This window comes from Bison bison, unplaced genomic scaffold (assembly GCF_000754665.1).
Source record: "Bison bison bison isolate TAMUID 2011002044 unplaced genomic scaffold, Bison_UMD1.0 scf7180017864456, whole genome shotgun sequence".
NCBI lineage: Eukaryota > Metazoa > Chordata > Mammalia > Artiodactyla > Bovidae > Bison > Bison bison.
This window is the reverse complement of record NW_011495018.1, coordinates 486,404-506,127: the sequence shown is the minus strand read 5'-3', so window position 1 is coordinate 506,127 and position 19,724 is coordinate 486,404. Positions and strand designations below refer to the sequence as shown.

The window sequence follows — 19,724 nt, the reverse complement described above, 5'->3', positions numbered from 1 at the left end:
CTGGCACTGCCTTCACAGGCCGCCAACCAGGGCGCGAGTCTGGGCCTGTGGTGCAGACGTGAGCCAGAAACGCAAGTGAAACCCTGACACTGCTTAGAGGCCAGGCCCCGGCTCCTTGTCGGACGGAGGCAGAAACACCACATCCTAGAATAACATCAGACCCTGCTCTGGCCACCGGCCAGCTCCTGATCACACAGGCCAGCCACGCCATGCCACCACTCGGTGGACACCATGCCCGAGGGCTGTGGGTGCGGCCAGGCGGCACATCCATCATCGAGCGCGGCTCACGCCCCCAGACCCGCCGCTCAGCCTGATCGTTCGGGTGCAGTGAGATTCTGGGACCTGAGATCCCCCAGCTGCCCACTGGTGGCCTGGGGACTGAAGGGGTCCTCTGGGGACTGAGGTCTGTGGACCCAGAGGGCGCTTCTGGGCTGCTCTTGGCCTCAGCATCTTGGGCCCTGCCTGGTGAGGGGCCCTGCGCCCCATGGGGCCAGAAGGGCCCGTGTGCTGAGTACCAGGCCTGCCCCAAGAGCAGGAGGCGGTGGAGGGGCGTGGGCTGCCACGTGGGAGGGGCAGGAGAAGCCCAGAAAGGGCACTGTCTCAGGATGGAGATTTTTCCCCCTTAACTTGCTGCATTTTCCAGATCGCTTTTAACACTGTTGCTTTGAAAGCCAGTTGGAATGTTCGAAATGAAAATAAGGGTAAACGGCGTGAACAGCAGCTGACCCCCGCCCCAGTTCCAGCTCCGGAGCCCTTCTCAGGCTGAGGCTCCATTCAGTTCAGGAAGACCTACGGTCCGTGGTCCCCGGGAGGTGCAGGCGGGAGTCCCCGGAGCAGCCCGTGCTCTCAGCGTGGGGAGGAGAAACCAGTGCCTGCGGAGGGGACCTCAGTGACCCCGTCAGTGCACAGAGTGCACCAAGGAGAGTCCAGCGCTCGGCCAGGAGTCCTCTCCTCCCACCTGGCAGCCCCGCGCACACCCGAGGCCTCCACGGCAGGGCCTGGACGCTCAGCTCTGGGGAGGTTCTTCTTGCCCGGGGCTGTGACACGCCGTCTTCTCCCCAGGAGGGATGCTGGGGCTGGGCCGAGCACCGTCCGCTCCGAGGGCCCCAGCACCGCAGCTCAGGGCTCCTCCGAGCCAGAGGGAGGCCGGGACGGATGGAGCGTGAGCGGGACCCGGGCCTCCTGAATCTTTGGGCTCTGTGTTCTGGAATGTTCTCAGCTCATCTTGAATTCTAGCCAAACCCCAAGAGTGCAGAGGTCAGACCTTGCCTCCCCGGGGGTTTCTGGAGCACACAGAAGGACCGTGACAGCAGAGAAGCCTGCAGAGGGGGTCCGGGAGCTGCCTGGAGCAGCGTGGTCTCCATGGGGGGCCCTCGGGAGGGGAAGGCAGAGCTGTTCCCTGGCTCTTCCCATCCAGGCACAGCCTAGTGGGAGGAAGACACGAGTTACAGCTGGTCTGTGAACGTGACTCTCCCTGGGGGTGGGTGTCGGAGCCCGCTGGCCATCCATTGACGCACACCAGCCCGGAACGCGCGTGCTACCCCGTCTCTGTGTGACACGGGTCACCTGGAGCCACACGGCCTGTGCCGGTGTCCCCCCACCCCCTTGCTTGAGCTGGGAAGCCTCCAGGGTGGCCCGTCCAGCAGCACAGATTCAGGACAGACTGGGTTGCATTTGACTCTCTGTCACCCGGCGGTCGCTGCTCTCCTGGACTGACCCGGGAGAAGCCCTAGGTCTCGGGGAGGCCTGCAGCTCTCGTGCTGTCTCTGGGGATGGCGAAGTCACACAAGGCTGGTGGGTATTGAGCCCACTGGTTTAGAGCCACGGTAAAGGAGGTAGGGTTTGAGCCCGTTGGTTTAGAGCCACGGTAAAGGAGGTAGGGTTTGAGCCCACTGGTTTAGAGCCACGGTAGAGGAGGCGTCCAGTTAAAGATATCGCTTTCATTGGGCTTCCCTGGTTGAGCACCGAAGAACTGATGCTTCTGAACTGTGGTGTTGGAGAAGACCCTTGAGAGTCCCTTGGACCTCAAGGAGATCCAACCAGTCCATCCTAAAGGAAATCAGTCCTGAATATTCATTGGAAGGACTGATGTTGAAGCTGAAACTCCAATACTTTGGCCACCTGATGTGAAGAACTGACTCATTGGAAAAGACCCTGATGCTGGGAGGGATTGGGGGCAGGAGGAGAAGGGGACGACAGAGGATGAGATGGCTGGATGGCATCACTGACTCGATGGACATGAGTTTGAGTGAACTCTGGGAGTTGCTGATGGACAGGGAGGCCTGGTGTGCTGCAGTCCATGGGGTTGCAAAGAGTCCGACATGACTGAGTGACTGAACTGAACTGATATTACTTATATGTAAGCTTCCAAAGTTATATAAAATGCCTAGAAATTTTTCAATGTCCTCACAATGACTGTATGTCATAATTCCAATTATCATCTCAAATTGTTATATGCAACAGAAAAAAACAAATTTCCATACCTGCATAATTTTTGCAATAAACTCATCAGATCTTTGACCACGGTTATTTTTCAGTCTTTAGCCATTTACAGATGGTTACTGTTTTACTGATCTTTCCTGAAAGCTTTTATAATCAACTGCAGACAAAAATCTTTCATCTTTAAAAAGTTCATGGAAAGGACTTTGATAAAGACCCTAGAATACAGGTATCTGGTAACTAAGACCACACCATTGAACTTGGTGAGCCTATCTAAGCTAGTGGGAAAACTGATGGGCCCTTTTTTATTTTTTAGATTTATTTTTGGGTGCGTCGGGTCTTCAGCCGTGCCCGGCGGGGTCTTCGCCGCAGCGTCCAGGCTTCCCGTCCCAGGGGCCTCTCCTGCTGTGGACGCCGGGCTCCGGGCGAGCAGGCCTCAGCAGCTGCCGCGCGAGGCTCTCGAGCCACGGGGTGTGGGCTCAGCTGCCCGGCACCCTGTGGGGCCTCAGTCCCCGCCCAGGGAGGGAACCGGCGTCGCTGCACTGGAAGGTGGCCACCAGGGAAGTCCCCTGACGGGCTCTGAAAACTGCTGATCTGAGACTAAGGAAAGCAGGAATGAATTAGACGGGGCTACGCGAGCTCTGAGGATGATCACCGTCCTCATGGCTTTTTGTCTGAGGCACTGCTGGTCCTTTCATTGCGCTTTCCAGGCTCATTATTTTTCTCTTTCCTTAAGCTATTAGCTTTCAGCAATCTGGAAAATTACACCTTTGTAAACAGAACCGAGACATTTATCTTCTCTCCCAATCTGTTCCCTCTAAAATTGAGACTCTTATTAAATATCCTGTTTTCATGAAAATACAGTTATTTATATGAGGTCAGTAGAATATGTTCTCCTATTTAATTTAAAACATTGGTTATGTTACCAGACTTTGGCTGGAATGTCGTATTTTAAAATGATGTAGTGGTTCTCTGGGTTTTTTCACCATGAGAATTTTTGCTGCAAGCAGAGACAATTGGCCATAATATAATTTTTCCATACAAGATAAAATAATAACAAGAGGAACATTTAAAGGGACTTAATGAAACATGAAAATTAACAGCAAAAATTTTTAAGAATTTTAATGTGAAAATAAAAATACAAAAAAATAGGGGCTTCCCTGGTGGCCCAGTGGTTGGGACTCCTTGCTTCCAGGGCAGGGGGAACAGGTTTGATCTAGTTGGGGAACTAAGATCCTATATGCCTGTGGCATGGCCAAAAAAAACTGAACTCATTTAACGTGTGTAGATTCATGATTACAGTGTATTTGGGTGTCTTAGAATTCAAATAATCAGGCAAAGGACGCTGCTGTTTCTTATCAATATAAGGAGCGTGCATAACTGGTGGCACCCATCTGGGTTACGTGGAAATGATCCATCACAAGCTCAGCCCTTGTATTACTTGGCTGGATTCTGTGCCAAGTACCAAAATTCTTTCTATGTCACGTTCTCCACCATCGAACGGCAAAAGCGCTTCAAAAAATATATGCTCATCAAGAATCAGATAACCACTTCCTTGCGGGGACTAGGAGGAGCCTGTCTTATTTTTCTGCCAACTCTAGGATTGCACAATACGTTGAGGAAAGAGCGCATGAGACTGCATCAAGCCAGAGAGTCAGTCATCAGTGTCTCCAAGACTGTGCTGAACGACTCGCCACCTCTTTGATATTAGCCGCAGTTTGGAAACTTTGGGCTTTGACGGGTGGGAGGGATGGCTGTGCCCACAAAGGATTTGCTGACTGACATGTTATCATTTTCCAGTGTAGTTTGCAATCTGGCGTTTACGGCATCGAAACCCAACTGTCAAACCAAACCGTCAACCAATTATCTTATCTTTGATGGCCAAGTAGATGTGCAGGGAAACTGCTCAGGACAAAGATGTTAATAGCGACAATTCCAGACAATTCAAATCAGGCTTGACCAGAAACTAAGGCTGACCTTACGGAGCAATGCTTGTAAAACCCTGTGAAGTTCCAGCCTGGTGCCTGCCTTGCGGGCTGCAGCGTTACAGAGACTGCAGTCACTTCTTGGCAGGTCCCGGGAATCTCAGGATACCTTGGGGACACTGAGAAGCGAGGGACTCACCCAAGTGTGTGAGTATTAAAGGCACAGTCTGCTGATGAGATGCTCAGTTAGCTTCTAGCCTCAAGAGGCTGTGCAAAGTCTGATCAGGAATTCCTTACAGAAGTTCCAGCAGAGCAGGAACCTTAAAAGGACCTTAAAAGGACCTACGTGTTCAACCTGCTCTTGTACTGACCTCAATAATCAGGTCATGTTTAATGAGACCAGACTGGTTTTGCAAACAAATTAATCTTTGATTATCTTCAATAAGAAAGGGCGTGTCTGCAGGGAGAGAACCACACACCTCGTGGGGTGTCGAATGGGCACGTCCCTGTCAGTAATTCACGTTTCCAGTTCGTCTCCCACCCTTCTGATGTGGGATCAGGAGAAGTGAAAACTTCCCCACTAGCTGAAGTGGAACAGCTCCATATGAACCTCAGAGAACCTTCTCAGGTCGTGTGTGGATATCTGTGCTGGTGTGGGGGCAGCGCCCTCAGAGCTCACCCGACGCCGTCACCAGAGACGTTCCAACCGCGGCCCAGAAAACGCACTGCACCCGCCGGGGCCTGCCCCCAGCCCCCCAGCCAGCGTGGCCTGGAGGGCTCCCTCCTGGACGCCGCCCCAGCCGCCGCCCTCTGGTCTGACCCGGTCGACTGAGGCTTACCCTGCAATCCTCACTCTTCACTGGTTTCCACTGGGGCCCAGCCTCCCAACACCGCCTCCTAAAATGAGATGCGACTGTTTACCCTGACCTACTCTCAGGACTGAGAAATCGGCTCGTGGAGATGGTTCACAGCGGCGACTCTTCCTGGGCGTGTGTGTGTGTGAACGGAGCTGGGATGCACCCTGAAATACGCTCTCTGGTCACGATCACCTCCAGCCAATCACGCTCACAGACAGCAGGGTCAGGAAGGCGCCTGCCCTCCCCTTCCTTCCTGAATCCGGGGAATCACCCCAGGCGGACAGGCTCATCCTCAGGCCGGGAAATCGAGGCCGGGAGAACTCGGCGCGGTGGGCCTTGTTAGAACATCTGTCCTCCCCTTCAGCCTCCCATGGACTCCAGCTACCTTAGCACGTGGCCACCTTGTCTAAGCCGGCACAAAACGTTCAGGTTTTGCTTGGTCTGTGGGTCCTCATTTCCTTACGAGGGCTCCCGTGTCCCCGAACTCACATTAAACAAACATGTGTGCACGCCTCTGTTCCTTCGACTTCAGTTCAGTTGCTCAGTCGTGTCCGACTCTTTGCGACCCCATGGACTGCAGCACGTCAGGCCTCCCTGTCCATCACCAACTCTCGGAGCTTGCTCAAACTCAAGTCCATTGAGTCGGTGATGCCATCCAGCCATCTCATCTTCTGTCGTCCCCTTCTCCCGCCTTCAGTCTTTCCCACCCAGCATCAGGGTCTTTTCCAATGAGTCAGTTCTTTGCATCAGGTGGCCAAAGTATTGGAGTTACAGCTTCAGCATCAGTCCTTCCAATGTTTTTCAGGACTGATCTCCTTTAGGATGGACTGGTTTGACCTCCTTGCAGTCCAAGGGACTCTCAAGAGTCTTCTCCAACACCACAGTTCAAAAGCATCAGTTCTTCGGCGCTCAGCTTTCTTTATAGTCCAACTCCCACATCCATACCTGACCACTGGAAGACCCACAGCTTTGACTGGACGGACCTTTGTTGGCAAAGTGATGTCCTTTGACTTGAGTCACTTTCATTCCCAGGTGCAGCTGAAAACCCCGCAAGAGGAGGGTGAGAGCCTGCCCTGCTCCGGCCTCCAGCCCCGCGCCCCCTCCCCTGTGGACTCGGCCTCCAGACGGCGGGAGCGGGAGGGCACATCTCTGCTGTCCGAGGCCACCCAGGCATGTGCCTTGTCACAGCCACTGCAGGACACGTCTTCCAAGCTGGCCAGGCTGTGAGAGCACCCTGCTTCCTTCAGTGCTCCTGACCAGGCCTGCAGGCAAGGACAGTGCCCACCTCTCACTGCCCTCCCCCGGTCACTGCCCCCTCCCTTCTTCCAAGTGGGCAGAGTCCAGCCAGCACCCTGACCTCCTGCACACCGGCCAGCCCGGGTCAGGGGGCGGGCAGCACGGCCCCTGCCGGCCCAAGACTGGCCCTTGGAGGCCCGCGGCCATCGGGCACAGGCGTGGCTGTCTGAGCCCCATGCTGAGGGTTCCCTGCAGAGTCAGGCGCAGCCCAACACACTCCAGTGGGGTGGCTGACAAGGGCTTCAGGTGGGCGGCAACCTGGCCAGAAGAGGCTGAATGGGCCTGGCCCCTGTGGCTCCGAGGAGCCCCCGATGGGGGAGCGGCCCCAGTGGTGGCAGGTCAGAGCCTGGGGTCTGGTGCCTCCCTGAGCAAAGGCAGTCCAGCCCCTCATCACACGGAGCAGCACCGATGGGAGGGCCGGAAGCCTCTGCCTTCGTGAGCAGCCCCCGAGGCTGCGAGTGTGGGTCCTGTGAACCCACTTCCTCAGATGGGACTGTTCTCGCTTCTGAGCTTCTTCCTCCCATAATTGACTTAAGGCAGACAAAGAGGAAATGGAATTAGATCTAAGGTGCGAAAAGGAATAAAGTCTGGGGATCCTGGGGCCCCCGGGCAGCCCCGGGCTTTCCCTGCGAAACCCCAATGACTGATGACCCGGAAGAGTCGGTGACTGATGGCAGGGTCATTGCCATTTTAATTGAATGCTGTTCACGTTTTGCAGATTTTTTTTTTGTTCCTGGAGCTGACAAGTTGGTCACAGCATTCATAAGGAAAGACAGTCAAGCAAAAATAGCCAAGAAAAAAACTTTAAAAGCAGAAGGAGGCGGGGACGTGAGCCCTGTCAGGTATCAGCACGTTATATAAACCTTCTGTGATAACGTGTGGTCCGACCGTGGAACAGACGGGTGGGCCACGGGATGGAGTGCAAACCCAGAAAGAGACCCACCTGCGTAAGGACGTTCAGTGTGTGATACAGGCGGCCTCTCAAATTTATGGGGAGACTAGACTTTTGATTAAAATATGGTGCTGGAATAACAAGAGGTAAAATATGGCCCATTCACACTATAAGTCAGAATCAATTCCATGTATAACAGGCTTAACATGAATAAGCAAACAGACGTGACTGAGGAAAAAGCAAACGCTCAACCCGGCTTTTCATGAAGAAATGCAGCATAAAGCTCCGCGATGCTCCCTCCTCGCCTGTCGGGCTGGCAGAGGCCCAGCCTTGGCAGCCACCCTGGGCGGAGCCCCGGGGAGCACGGGCCCCAGGGAGGGCTGGCGCGTCCAGCAGCATCACACGCGCATCCAGCCGCCACCCGCACCGCCTGCCTCTAGGAGCCCAGCTGAAGACAGGCCGGCTCCCCCGTGCGCGGCGCGGTACCCACGGCCCTGCCAGCGGCCTCAAAGCTGGGGTGCAGCCGAGCTCACCAGGAACACGTGTGGCTGCAGGTCAACGGGCCCTGCATCCCGACGGCCTGCAAACGTGCCGCCCCACGTGGCAAAAGGCAGCCTGCTGCTGGGGTGACGTGAAGGATGCTGAGAGCAGGGGTTGTCCTGGGTGATCCGGGGGGCCCCAGCGTCCTCATCGGGGAGCAGAGGCCTCTGGAAGCTGGAGGAGGCAGACGCAGGCTCTCCCCGGAGCTGCAGAAGGCCCAGCCCTGCCCCATGGCGACCGCAGCCCGGGGCCGACCCAGCTTGGACGTCCGGCACCGCGACTGCCGGGGACGCGTTTGTGCCACTGCAGCCTCGGAAGCTTGTCTGCTCGCCCGCCTCGGGGCCGGTTGTGCAGGGATGCGGGTGGTCTCGCGGATGAGCAGGACAGCCAGCAACACCGTCAAATCAAAAGCAGAGTGGGAGAGGGTGTGAGCACCAGGCTGCCCGGCATCTAAGAAGCAGGTCCCGTGGACACGGGAGAGAGGAGCCAGTGGGGATACAAACCCAGCTTCCTCAGAGGAGGACTTGCGGGAGGAAGGCAGAAACAGGACAGAAGGAGCAGGGGTGAGGCCAGACTTGCCTGAACAGACCTGAGCCTGGGCCACGCAGGCTCGCACAGAAGGCCGCGTGCGGCAGAGGAGGCTCTCTGAACACTGAGAACAAAGCAAGAGGTGGCTGCACCCCAGGCCTCCAGCCCCCTGGGCCCAGGCGGGTCTTGGACGTGAAGGTGGCTGCACCCCAGGCCTCCAGCCCCTGGGCCCAGGCGGGTCTTGGCCTCCGGTTCCTCGGGGACGCGCCGTCGGCTCAGCTCGGGAAACGCTCTCCAGACCCGGCGTCCGCATGCGAGCTCAGCGGTGAAGGGCCTGTTCCAACCCAGGCACCCTCGTCTCACAACTAACTCACACGACTGCACAAAAAGCGGAACAAAACGGAGCAGTGAGGAAAACAGTCCAAACTGAGCATGAAAGAGCCTGAAGTCCCGAGCAGGCCGATGTGGGAGCCACTCGGTCGTGTCCTACTCCTTGCGACCCCGTGGGCTGTAGCCCACCAGGCCCCTCTGTCCATGGAATTTCCCAGGCAAGGTTGCCATTTCCTCCTCCAGGGGATCTTCCCGACCAGGGATTGAACCCAGGTCTCCCACATTGCAAGCAGATTGTTTACCACTGAGCCACCAATAAATGAGCCCTAGATAGAAATCAAAGCTCTACCATTAAAATATCACAGGGCACCGTGTGACCGAGCAATCCCATCACTGCGTGTGTGCCCAGGAGAACTGACAGCAGGGACCCAAACAGAGGTTCGCACTCCCGAATTCACAGAAGCCTGATTCACACCCAGGGAAAGGCGGAAAGAATCCCAGCGCCCGTCAGGGGACAAGCGGAGAAGGGAGTGTGGTCCATCCAGGACCTGGACCCTCGACGTCCTGGACAGGACGCTGTTCAGCCTCCGAGGGAAGGAGGTTCTGACACGAGCTGCAGCCCGAGTGAACCCCAAGGACCTCAGGCTACACACGCTCCACCGAGGACCCTCTGTGAGCCCACCTCACAGGCTGCGTGGATGAGCCTGACTCTAGAGACAGAGAGTGGAGTAGGTGTTACCAGCACTGAGTCGCTCCCAAAGGAAATCAACCCTGAACGTTGACTGGAAGGACTGATGCTGAAGCTGAAGCTCCAGTACTCTGGCCCCTAATGTGAAGAGCTGAGTCACTGGAAAAGACCCTGGTGCTGGGAAAGACTGAGGCAAGAGAAGGGGACGACAGAGGATGAGATGGCCGGATGGCATCACCGACTCGATGGACATGAGTTTGGGTAGACTCCAGGAGATGGTGATGGACAGGGAAGCCTGGCGTGCTGCTTCCATGGGTTTGCAAAGAGTTGGACAGGACTGAGCGACTGGACAAGGGCTAGGGAAGGGTGCTGTGAGGTAGTGTTAATGGGGAACAGAGTTTCAGTTTGGGAAAATGAGAAAGCTCTGGAGATGAAGCGGTGATGGCTGTACAACGATGTGTGTAGATCCAAAGCCACTGAACTGTATGCTTAAAAGTGATAAAGATGGCAAACCTTAGCTTATGTGCATTTTACTAATTTTTTTTAAAGTTAATACCAAGCCAACTTATATCCCAACTAATCCAGTCAAGAACCTGCTCAAAGGCCAGGGGCACGGGTCTGTGACTATGGGGACAGCTCCATGACACCTCTGGGGCTGCAGCCATGCGTCAGCCCTGCCCTGTGTGGGCAGCGAGCTGGGGCGGGCAGAGCGGTGGGAGCAAGTGGCCGAGGAGCCAGGGCTGGGACCCATGAGTGCGGCCCTTGATGGGAAAACCAGGTCTGGGTGCATGCGGTGAGCACCCAGGCCCAGGATGGGGGCTGCAGGGCCCTGAGGATGCTGTTGACGCCCACCACTGCCTTCCCTTCAGAGATGCTGCCCACGGCTCCCGAGACCACCCGAGCGGCAGCAGTTGAGGTGTGGTGGGAAGGTGGAGCCTGGGCTGGAGGTCCATGGCATGGCGCATAGGCACCGACTTCTAAGAGCCAGTGTCCAGATCTGGCACCGGACATCTCAGGAGAAGGAGTGAAGAGCCTGCTCAGGGGGCTGGAAGCTGACGGCAAGGGCCAGAGCCGAGCACGGGCTGAAGGCAAAGCTGTCTCCAGCAGCACCCCTGCCCTGGGCGGCTGCAGACGGCCAGGCTCGCATTCCATTCCAGACCCCGGCACGTCTGAGCCTCAGCCACAGCCGCCCTCTCCCCCAGAGCATCTCCGCCATGAGGGAGGCACTGAACCCAGAGGGGCTCCTGCTGTGCTAACTCAGCGAGACGTCAAAGCCGCGCTGCGGAGGGCTGAGCACTCACCATCCTAAGAGCCGTTGCCACAGCAACCGTGAGCACAGGCTTCTCACTCAGATGGCAGCAGGGGGGAGGTTGGGCGAGGTGGCCTCCCCAGGGGGCCTTGAAAACAGGGAGAGAGGCATAGCCGGGAGGCTGCCCCGCCTGCAACCCGTCGCCCGCCCCCCTGCCCGCACCTGCAGTGTCCGCCTGAGGATCGGGGTCAGGAGAGTCCTCAGGTGGCTGGGACCATCTCAGTCCTCTCCCCGTAAACTGGCATGGCCCGGGTACTGGCCACTCTGTCCCTTGAGGCAGGCGCTTCCCTTTCAGCCCCAGATAATTTCCCATCAGCCCTGCAGGAGCGAGAAGGCAGGGCGCCCATCTCACACGGGCGGGGCCCAGGTGGCCAGAGAAGGGTCCCCAGGTCTCCCACCGGAGAAGTGCCCCCATCCCTGCCCTGTTTCACAGCGAGTGTCCTGCCTCGGACCCCACGGCCTCCCGATGGGCCCGGGCTGCAGGAGGGCAGAGGGTGGCTAGGCCCACCCACCCAAACACCGACGGTGCAGGCACCCCAGAGGCCCTGTGGCAGGCCAGCCCAGCCTTCATGCAAATGCAAAGGAAAAGGGTGCTGTGAGGTGCAGGGTACGCAGGGCAATGGGTAAGAGGAGGCCTGGGTAGTGGTGGCAGGAACCACCTACAGTCAGGACCAGGCCTGGGGGGCACAGGGGCCGGGGCGCAGGAGAGAGCTGGGGTGCCCCTGGTCAACGAGTACGTCCTGCCCACTGTGCAGAGCACTGTGTCCAGGGCTGGGCCCTCTGGGACTTGCAGAGGGACGCCCCAGCCCGGCCCCCAGGAGGTGGTCTCCTTCCACAGGGCTGTGCCTACCAGAAGCCTCGACATCCGCTTCCTGATACTGCCCGGCTGGCCGGCTGCCCACTGCTGGGGGCTCTGCAGACCCACCCCTGCCCCCCGGACGGCATCAGCAGGAATGTAACACTTCGGTGCAGAGAATATCTAGCCCCAAACGCCCCCGGCTAAGCCAGGATGGGGCCTCGCTGTTCCCGGGACGGGTCACCCACACGTGGCAAAGCAAGGGCCCAGCTGCCCACCCACACCTGGGGAGGGTGCGGGAGCCACCACCGGGGCCGCCCCGCCCCCCGCCCGGCACGCCCTGCCCTCAGCAGCTGCGGGGAGGCAGAGGGCAGCGGGGACAGAGGGCAGGACGGTGGGCGGGGACACAGAAGCCACCATCTCCAATAAACCGGAAGGAAGGCTGGAAAAGAGAACCATCCGCAGCGGCAAAGAAGATGATACATAACAGCTTGACATGAAACAACCATGCGAGCAACATACAACAAACACGACAGAAGCGTGAGGGTCCCCAGCTGCGCACAACGCCAACTTTCCTCCCATTTAATCTTAAGGTGCAAGTCCTGCCCAAATTTCAGTGAGGTTATTTCTGAGCTTGACAAAACATATTTGAAAGTTCAATGAGAAATACGAGTACATGAGAGCAGCTGATGCCGTGCAGGGGCACGAGCCGGGCTATAAACGCGCTGAAGGCCCCGGGTTAGAATAAACGGAGTCCCCGAGTCAGTGTGCAGCCCCGAGGACTCCGACGGACGGATGACAGAGCAGCAGAGTTGGCCGATTAAAAATGCTCCATTCCAGATGAAGTGCTTTTCCAAAACGGAATGCTTTCTTTGTTCTGAGTATCTCAGTAGTAACACTGGTTGTAAACAAAAGGCCAGAGTGAGGCACAGCCCCAGGCAGGCCCAGCGGAGAGGACGGCCTCCTGAGAACGCAGTGAGGGGGCCGGGCAGGCAGGAGAGGAAGGCCAGAGTGAGGCACAGCCCAGGTGAGGACAGGGACAGGCACAGCCCCTGAGGACAGGGAGGCTGCCTGGAGGCCCGAGGAGGAGGCCCGCGGGCAGGAGAGGAAGGCCAGAGTGAGGCACAGCCCCAGGTGGGCCCGGCGGAGAGGACGGCCTCCTGAGAACACAGGGAGGCTGCCTGGAGGCCCGAGGAGGGGGCCGGGTGGGCAGGAGAGGAAGGCGGGGCGAGGGGGAGGCAGTGATAGGAGCGGGGAGGCAGCGGCTCCTGGGCAGGTTGCATCTGGGAAGGCGGGCGGGTATTTGATTCTTGCCTCCACCGCCCACCACCCACCGCCAGGAAGAAGGTGGGGAAGCGACAGACGTTTGATCTAAAAGTAAACACACAGCTTCCGTGTCCTCAGGTAACCAGAGCCCCAGGAAGAGAGTCCAAGCTTTTGGGAGGAGCAGCAAAAAGGGCCAAGGACGCCCCCACCTGCACAGCAGCCCGTGGCCCCAGCCCGAGGATCACCGTGGTCTTGGGAGGTGCTCTGGGGGTGCCCCTCAACCGAGCCTGCCCTGATCCACGCGCTCAGGGGCTCCGAGCGCCCATCAGCAGGTCCTGCGGTAACCCTGCCAAGTGTGGCCTGGGGCTGGAGACCAGTTTCCTGGATACAGAGCAGACCTTGCCTACGGTGCTGGGGAGGCCCCGCTGCACAGACACAGACACAGACACAGACACACACACAGACACACACATACACACACGCAGGTACACACACACAGAGATACACAGACACACACGTGTACACATACACAGGTACACATACAGAGAGACACACAGACACACACACGTACACACAGCAGGTACACACAGAGACACACACACATGTACACACAGATGCACACATGTACACACACGCAGGCACACACAGAGACACACAGACACACACGTGTACACACACACACGTGTACACATACACAGGTACACACACAGAGACACACAGATACACACACATACACACAGCAGGTACACACAGAGACACACAGACACACACATGTACACACAGATGCACACATGTACACACACGCAGGCACACAGACACACAGACACACATGTACACACACGCAGGTACACACACACATAGATACACAGACACACACATGTACACATACACAGGTACACACACAGAGAGACACACAGACACACACACGTACACACAGCAGGTACACACAGAGACACACAGACACACGTGTACACACAGATGCACACATGTACACACACGCAGGCACACACAGACACACATGTACACACACGCAGGTACACACACACACACGTGTACACATACACAGGTACACACACAGAGAGACACACAGACACACACACGTACACACAGCAGGTACACACAGAGACACACAGACACACACATGTACACACAGATGCACACATGTACACACACGCAGGCACACACAGAGACACACAGACACACATGTACACACAGAGACACACACGTACACACAAGCAGGTACACACAGACACACACATGTACACACAGACACACACATGTACACACACAAGCACACACAGGTACAGACACACAGGTACACACATACATACATGTACGCACAGCAACACACACAGACACGTACACATGTACACACATGCGCACACAGGCACACACGTACACACAGACACACATGTCACACACAGGCACACACACAGACACTCATAGAGATACACTCAGACACGTACACACATGTACACACAGGCACACACCCATACACACAGAGGCAGACACAGACACACACACACAGACACACACAGGCACACACACAGACACATAGACACACATAGAGACACACAGAGGCAGACACAGACACACACACACAGACACACACAGGCACACACACAGACACATAGACACACATAGAGACACACAGAGGCAGACACAGACACACACACACAGACACACACAGGCACACACACAGACACATAGACACACATAGAGACACACAGAGGCAGACACAGACACACACACACAGACACACACAGGCACACACACAGACACATAGACACACATAGAGACACACAGAGGCAGACACAGACACACACACACAGACACACACAGGCACACACACAGACACATAGACACACATAGAGACACACACAGACAGGTACACACATGTGCACAGGCACACACATGTACACACACAGGCACACACAGAGACACACACACACACACACACACACAACATGGGCAGGGACACATTTGAAGGCTGGGCCATCACCAACACCCACAGAAAAATAGACCGATTTTTTCCAAGTCTTAATTATTCCACCTTAAATGATCTGCCTTGGAGTAAACTGCAGCCAGGTCATTCAATTGGACAGAAGTGGGGAGGCCCAGGCTTATGGGGGTAGCTTACGCCTGTCACACTTGAAAAGAAGCCTACTTCCTGGCAGCCACTGAGTACGGGCTCTGCTCTGGGCAGCTGGAGCCTGGATGCAGCCTGAAGGCTGGACTGGGCCCTTCCAGGTTCCCCAACGGCCCCAGAAGGAGGCAGGGCCTGGCCTCGGGCAGGCAGACCCTTCCTCCCAGGCCCCTCCCCACGGGAGCCCCATAAGTCCTGGGTCAGGGGCCCACGGCCAATGTGTGGAAAACAGGGCAGCCAGGAACCTCTGGGCTTGGAGTCCGGCCACATGTCAGGCTCACCTGGGCCGAGATAGGGAGACAGGTGTCCAGGCGGGGGACGCACAGACCGGCGGGGACTCCAGGAGACCAGAGCACGGCGGGGACTCCAGGGGACCAGAGCACGGCGGGGACTCCAGGGGACCAGAGCACAGAGGCCACAGCTCCTGAGTTGGGCCCCAGGGCAGCTGGAGGGGTCAAGGAGGGGAAGCGGTCCGTCCTTCAGGGAAGCGGAGCTGCCATGAGGCCCCAGGGGTCAGCGGCCACCCTGGAAAGCCCAGGGCTCTCCTTCAGGCCCCACTGGGCACCGTCCACATGCTGGGGTGGGCAGGGCAGCGGAGCTTCCTGACAGCTGTGCCCACGCCAGTTTAGGGCCCCAGGGTGGGGTAGGGGGTTCTCGATCCAGTGACAGGTAGGGGCTGGGGGCTTCTCAGAGCCAAGGACTGAATCCCAGTGGGCCCCCAGCTGGAAGGGTGAGGAGGGGCATGTTTAGAAGAAAGAAATCTGAGGGTGGCCTTGCTTTAGCCTGAGGGTGGGGTCCTTACGAGGACGAATCCAGGGTACTGGGGAGAGCTCACCTTGGTGGGGGGCAGGGGCTCCCCAGCAGAGGATGAGGGGCCCTTCCTCCATCACCCACAGGACTCCCCCGTCCTGAGGCTGGAGCTACCCTGGTGTTCGTGAGCTCAGCAGAGACGAAGCCACAGCCAGTCCCACAGAAACAGGCCTCTGGGAGTTTGGTGTTTAATAAGCCAGACCCAGAAGCTGGGGCAGAGGTGGAGAAGACCCCACACGTCAGCCCCAGTGGGCGGGCGGGCAGAGGCGGCAGTCTGGTGTCTGCAGCCTGGTCCATGGGGCTGGTGTTCCCACCCCTGAGCCAGGGGTGGTCTGAGGTTCCCCAGGGCAGCCGCAGGCCAGGCCAGGCTGGGACGGGAGGAGGGGCGGGGAGCAGGAGGGGAGGTAGGGCTGGGGCATCCACACGCAGGCCAGCCCAATGGACATCTCTGCTTTTGGGGGGGACCAACCTTTGTAGACAAAAAAGTAATATGCTGATGGTTTACCATTCGTAACAACTACTTCTTTAACATGGTGGTTTCCCAAACACCTGCTCGAGGTGGCAGCTGGCTAAGCCCGGCCATGCTCGGACTCCCTGGGGCCCCCAGAGGCAGAGGTTTGACCCCCAGGGTCCCCCACAACTGCCTGGAGGTCACTTTGAGCCAAGCCAGGGAGAGCGGGCCCGGGAGGGCAGAGACCATGAGCGGGCCCAGCCTCCCTGGGGGCCCGCCAGCCCCACCCATCCGCACCGAGGACACTCACTCGTCTGCTCACCCCCTCTCAGCTCTCTGGACCGAGGTGTCCCTTGCAGTCTGAGATTTCATGTACGGACACCAAGGTGGCCCACACAGGCCCACGGCCCAGCTGCACTGCGGTGCTCACCCGACCCCCCGAGGCCCACTGCTGGCACGGCCGGGGGAGCCCCCACACCCAGCGCCACATGGGGGCCTGGAGCTGAATGGGAGGTGGCCAGTGAGCAGCTCCGCTCCCGCCTGGCCTCTCTGCTCTGAGGAAGGCCAGCTTCCTCGTGCAGCCGGGTGGCCAAGATGACCCGGAAGACCCAGCAACAGAGCCCTGTCCACCCCCATGCCAGCGCGGGCTGGGCTCTCACCACTCACGGCTTCCATTCTGCCTCGGAAAACAAGGCCCTCTATCCTGGGAGACGATTTCTCCGAGGACTTGGAGCTTGGGGGAGGACGGGGTTTGTTCACAGGGTGCGGAGGTTCAGTTGGACCGGATGCAGAGAGCCCGGGGGTGACGGGCTGACGGCCACAAGACAGAAGGGAGGCGCTTAATGCCACTGAGCTGGCACTTAAACACGGCTCGGCGGCACCTTTTATGTGACGGGTAACTTACTGTCGGAAAAGACTGGAAGCAAAACCAGACACGACGTCCAGTCTTGCCCTCAGGACTGGATACAGCGAGTTTGGATAATCCATCTCCAGGCACTCTCCCCTAAAGGTGGAGCCGCCATGAGGTGAACAGCCACCTCGCCGGGGACAGACAGGTCACACGACACGCCAGCCCCTGTGCCTGCATCCATCGGGGGTGTGGGGGTGCGTCGGGGCGGCTGCCCTTCACACCCGCTGGGTTGAAGGTGGCTCCCAGCAGTCTCTAAGGCCAGTCTTCACTGGGCGTCCGGGCACGCCTGAGCCCTCGCACACCCTCTGAAACAAGGCCACGCGCAGACAGCGGCACACGCGGCCCTGCCTGCACACGGAAGCAGACTCCAAGGCCTCACCCCCTCTGCTGGCGGGGACACCGCCCCAGCCACGGGAAGAAGCGGAGGGACCAGAGCCCACGTTCCACACACACCCTGGCACCTGGCCCCACGGCCCAGGGACCCCTGGAGGCCTGACTGGGGGCCCAATTAGGAAGCAGGAAGCTCCCCTAGAATTACACAGTGACTTGCATCTGAGATAAAAGCCTGGCAGGACCCCACGCTTCCTCTAGTTACCCCACAGCAGCCCCGTCTCTGAGCCCTCCTGTCACCCCATGCCAGCCCCGTCTCTGGACCCTCCTGTCTCTCCACTGCACACAGATCCATCTCTGGGACCCGGCTTTTCAAAGCCAAGACCTGGCTGGAGGAGCCAGAATCCTGGGGCCGGCGGAGACTGCAGGCAGAAGGGCAGCCCGCTGTGCTCGTGAGGCGGGAGGACCATCGCCGGGCAGAGGTGCAGAGGGCCCAGCCTGGGGGTGGGGGGTGAGGACGGCACAGCGCCAGGCCCACCAGCCTCACCAGCCTCACCTCCCCTGGTCAGTCTTTGCCCTGAGGGTCCCCAATCTCCTTCCCAGGCCTGCTTTGGGAACACCTGGTTGATCCCGAAGCCATCCCTCCCAAACCTGGTCTTGGCTGACGTCTTACCTTCCCCCTAGTGGAGGAGGCAGCTTCCTCTAGGCTCCACCTCCCACACCCCCATTCTCCGTTGGGAGAGGCCAGGTGGCAGAGACTGTCCCAGGTGCCATCAAAGTCTGACACACTCACCAACCAAGAACCTCATCTTTTGGATCAACCATCTCTGCACAACCGACAGAAGGCCAGGGTCCACCAGTTGGGTCCTGGCCCCAGAGACAGTAGCAGTCCTCGCCTCGTAACGCACGGAGCACTCCAGGGCCTCTGTGCCGAGGGGCTCATTTCTCTGGCTTACGATCCCCCCAGCCCATAACCTGAGGCAGCACTGGGTGTGACGTGGGGCCGGGGGGTGGGCAAGGGCATTGCGGTGCTGGCACGAGCCTCCTGGGCTGAGACACGGAGCCCCAGCCTCGGAGCCAAAAAGCAACTGTCCTTTCAGAAGTGACTCATTTACAACAGGCCGGTCAGGCAGAGTCCCGGGAGCTAATTCTAACCTTTGCAGAGGCTTGTTCAGCCTCTTGGAGTTATAATTACCCCCGATCTCCGGGCAGGATAAGGCTGCAATCAGGAGCTTGGATCCGGCCACGAGAAAGTGGAGAACGGGCTCGAGCGGCCAGTGTAGGGCAGGGCCACGTGGCCGCCACCTGGGTCCTGCCCCTGCCCGCCTGGAGGGATGGCCCAGCACAGGCCTGGCCTCTGGGCTCCAGACACAGGGAGCCGGCCCCCACGGAGCGGCTTCAAGCACGTTCCTCCTGGGCTCAAGCCGCTCTGCTGCTGCTGTAGAACGGGGCTCATGTGAAGGGCAAGTGGCCTCAGGGTCTCAGCCCCAGAAGAGCCCAGGGATGTGCCATCTGCACCCCCAGCTCCCGGCCGAGCTACAGGAACCCAGAGACCTGGGCCAGGAGAGCCTAGCGGTGGCGGGCTCAGGGGCAGCCCACCCGAGGCCCCTAGCATCGCTGGCCTGCCCTGCGGGAAGCATACCCACACGCTCCACCAGACCCAGGCGGCTGGCCTCGCCCACACGCGTCCAGGCCGGCCCCGCCCTCAGCCTTACCTTGCCGAAGCTGCCCTTCCCGATGGCACGCAGGATCTGGAAGTGGTCCAGGTTCACTGCAGAGAGAGCAGAGGGGTGCCAGGTGAGGGGGCGGCAAGACCGGTGCCCACCAGGCCCCCACGCTGCAGGGAGCCCCCACACTGCAAGGAGACCCCCAACACTGCAGGGAGCCCCTGACACTCTGGGGATTCCCCCACAATTCAGGGAGCCCCCCAACACTGCAAGGCGCCCCTGCAGGCACCCAGCAGTCCACCTCACCCTAAGAGGGGTCAGGTCAGCCATGGTGCTGCGGGGGGGCCTGAGCCAAGGCAGAGAGGGGGCCCCGGGGCCAGGCAGCACCTGCTCCTGGGCGCACTGTAGGGGGAGGCCAGGCCACGCTGCCCACAGACGAGACATGATCAGAGCACACGGCGTCCAGAGCAGCCCCCAGCAAGAGGCACCGCAAACCCACAAAGACCCCAAAACTCACTACTGAACATTTCATTGCACTCCAGAT

General features: G+C 58.6%; 1 protein-coding gene across 1 annotated transcript in view; it reads right to left on the bottom strand.

The window, feature by feature from the left end:
• STK32C (serine/threonine kinase 32C) overlaps nucleotides 1-19,724 on the bottom strand; it is a 30,058-nt gene that overhangs the window by 7,565 nt on the left and 2,769 nt on the right. Inside the window, exon 6 of the mRNA XM_010859557.1 lies at nucleotides 19,229-19,284. Coding sequence (XP_010857859.1) covers nucleotides 19,229-19,284 — 56 coding nt within the window. The remainder of the gene's footprint in view (nucleotides 1-19,228; nucleotides 19,285-19,724) is intronic.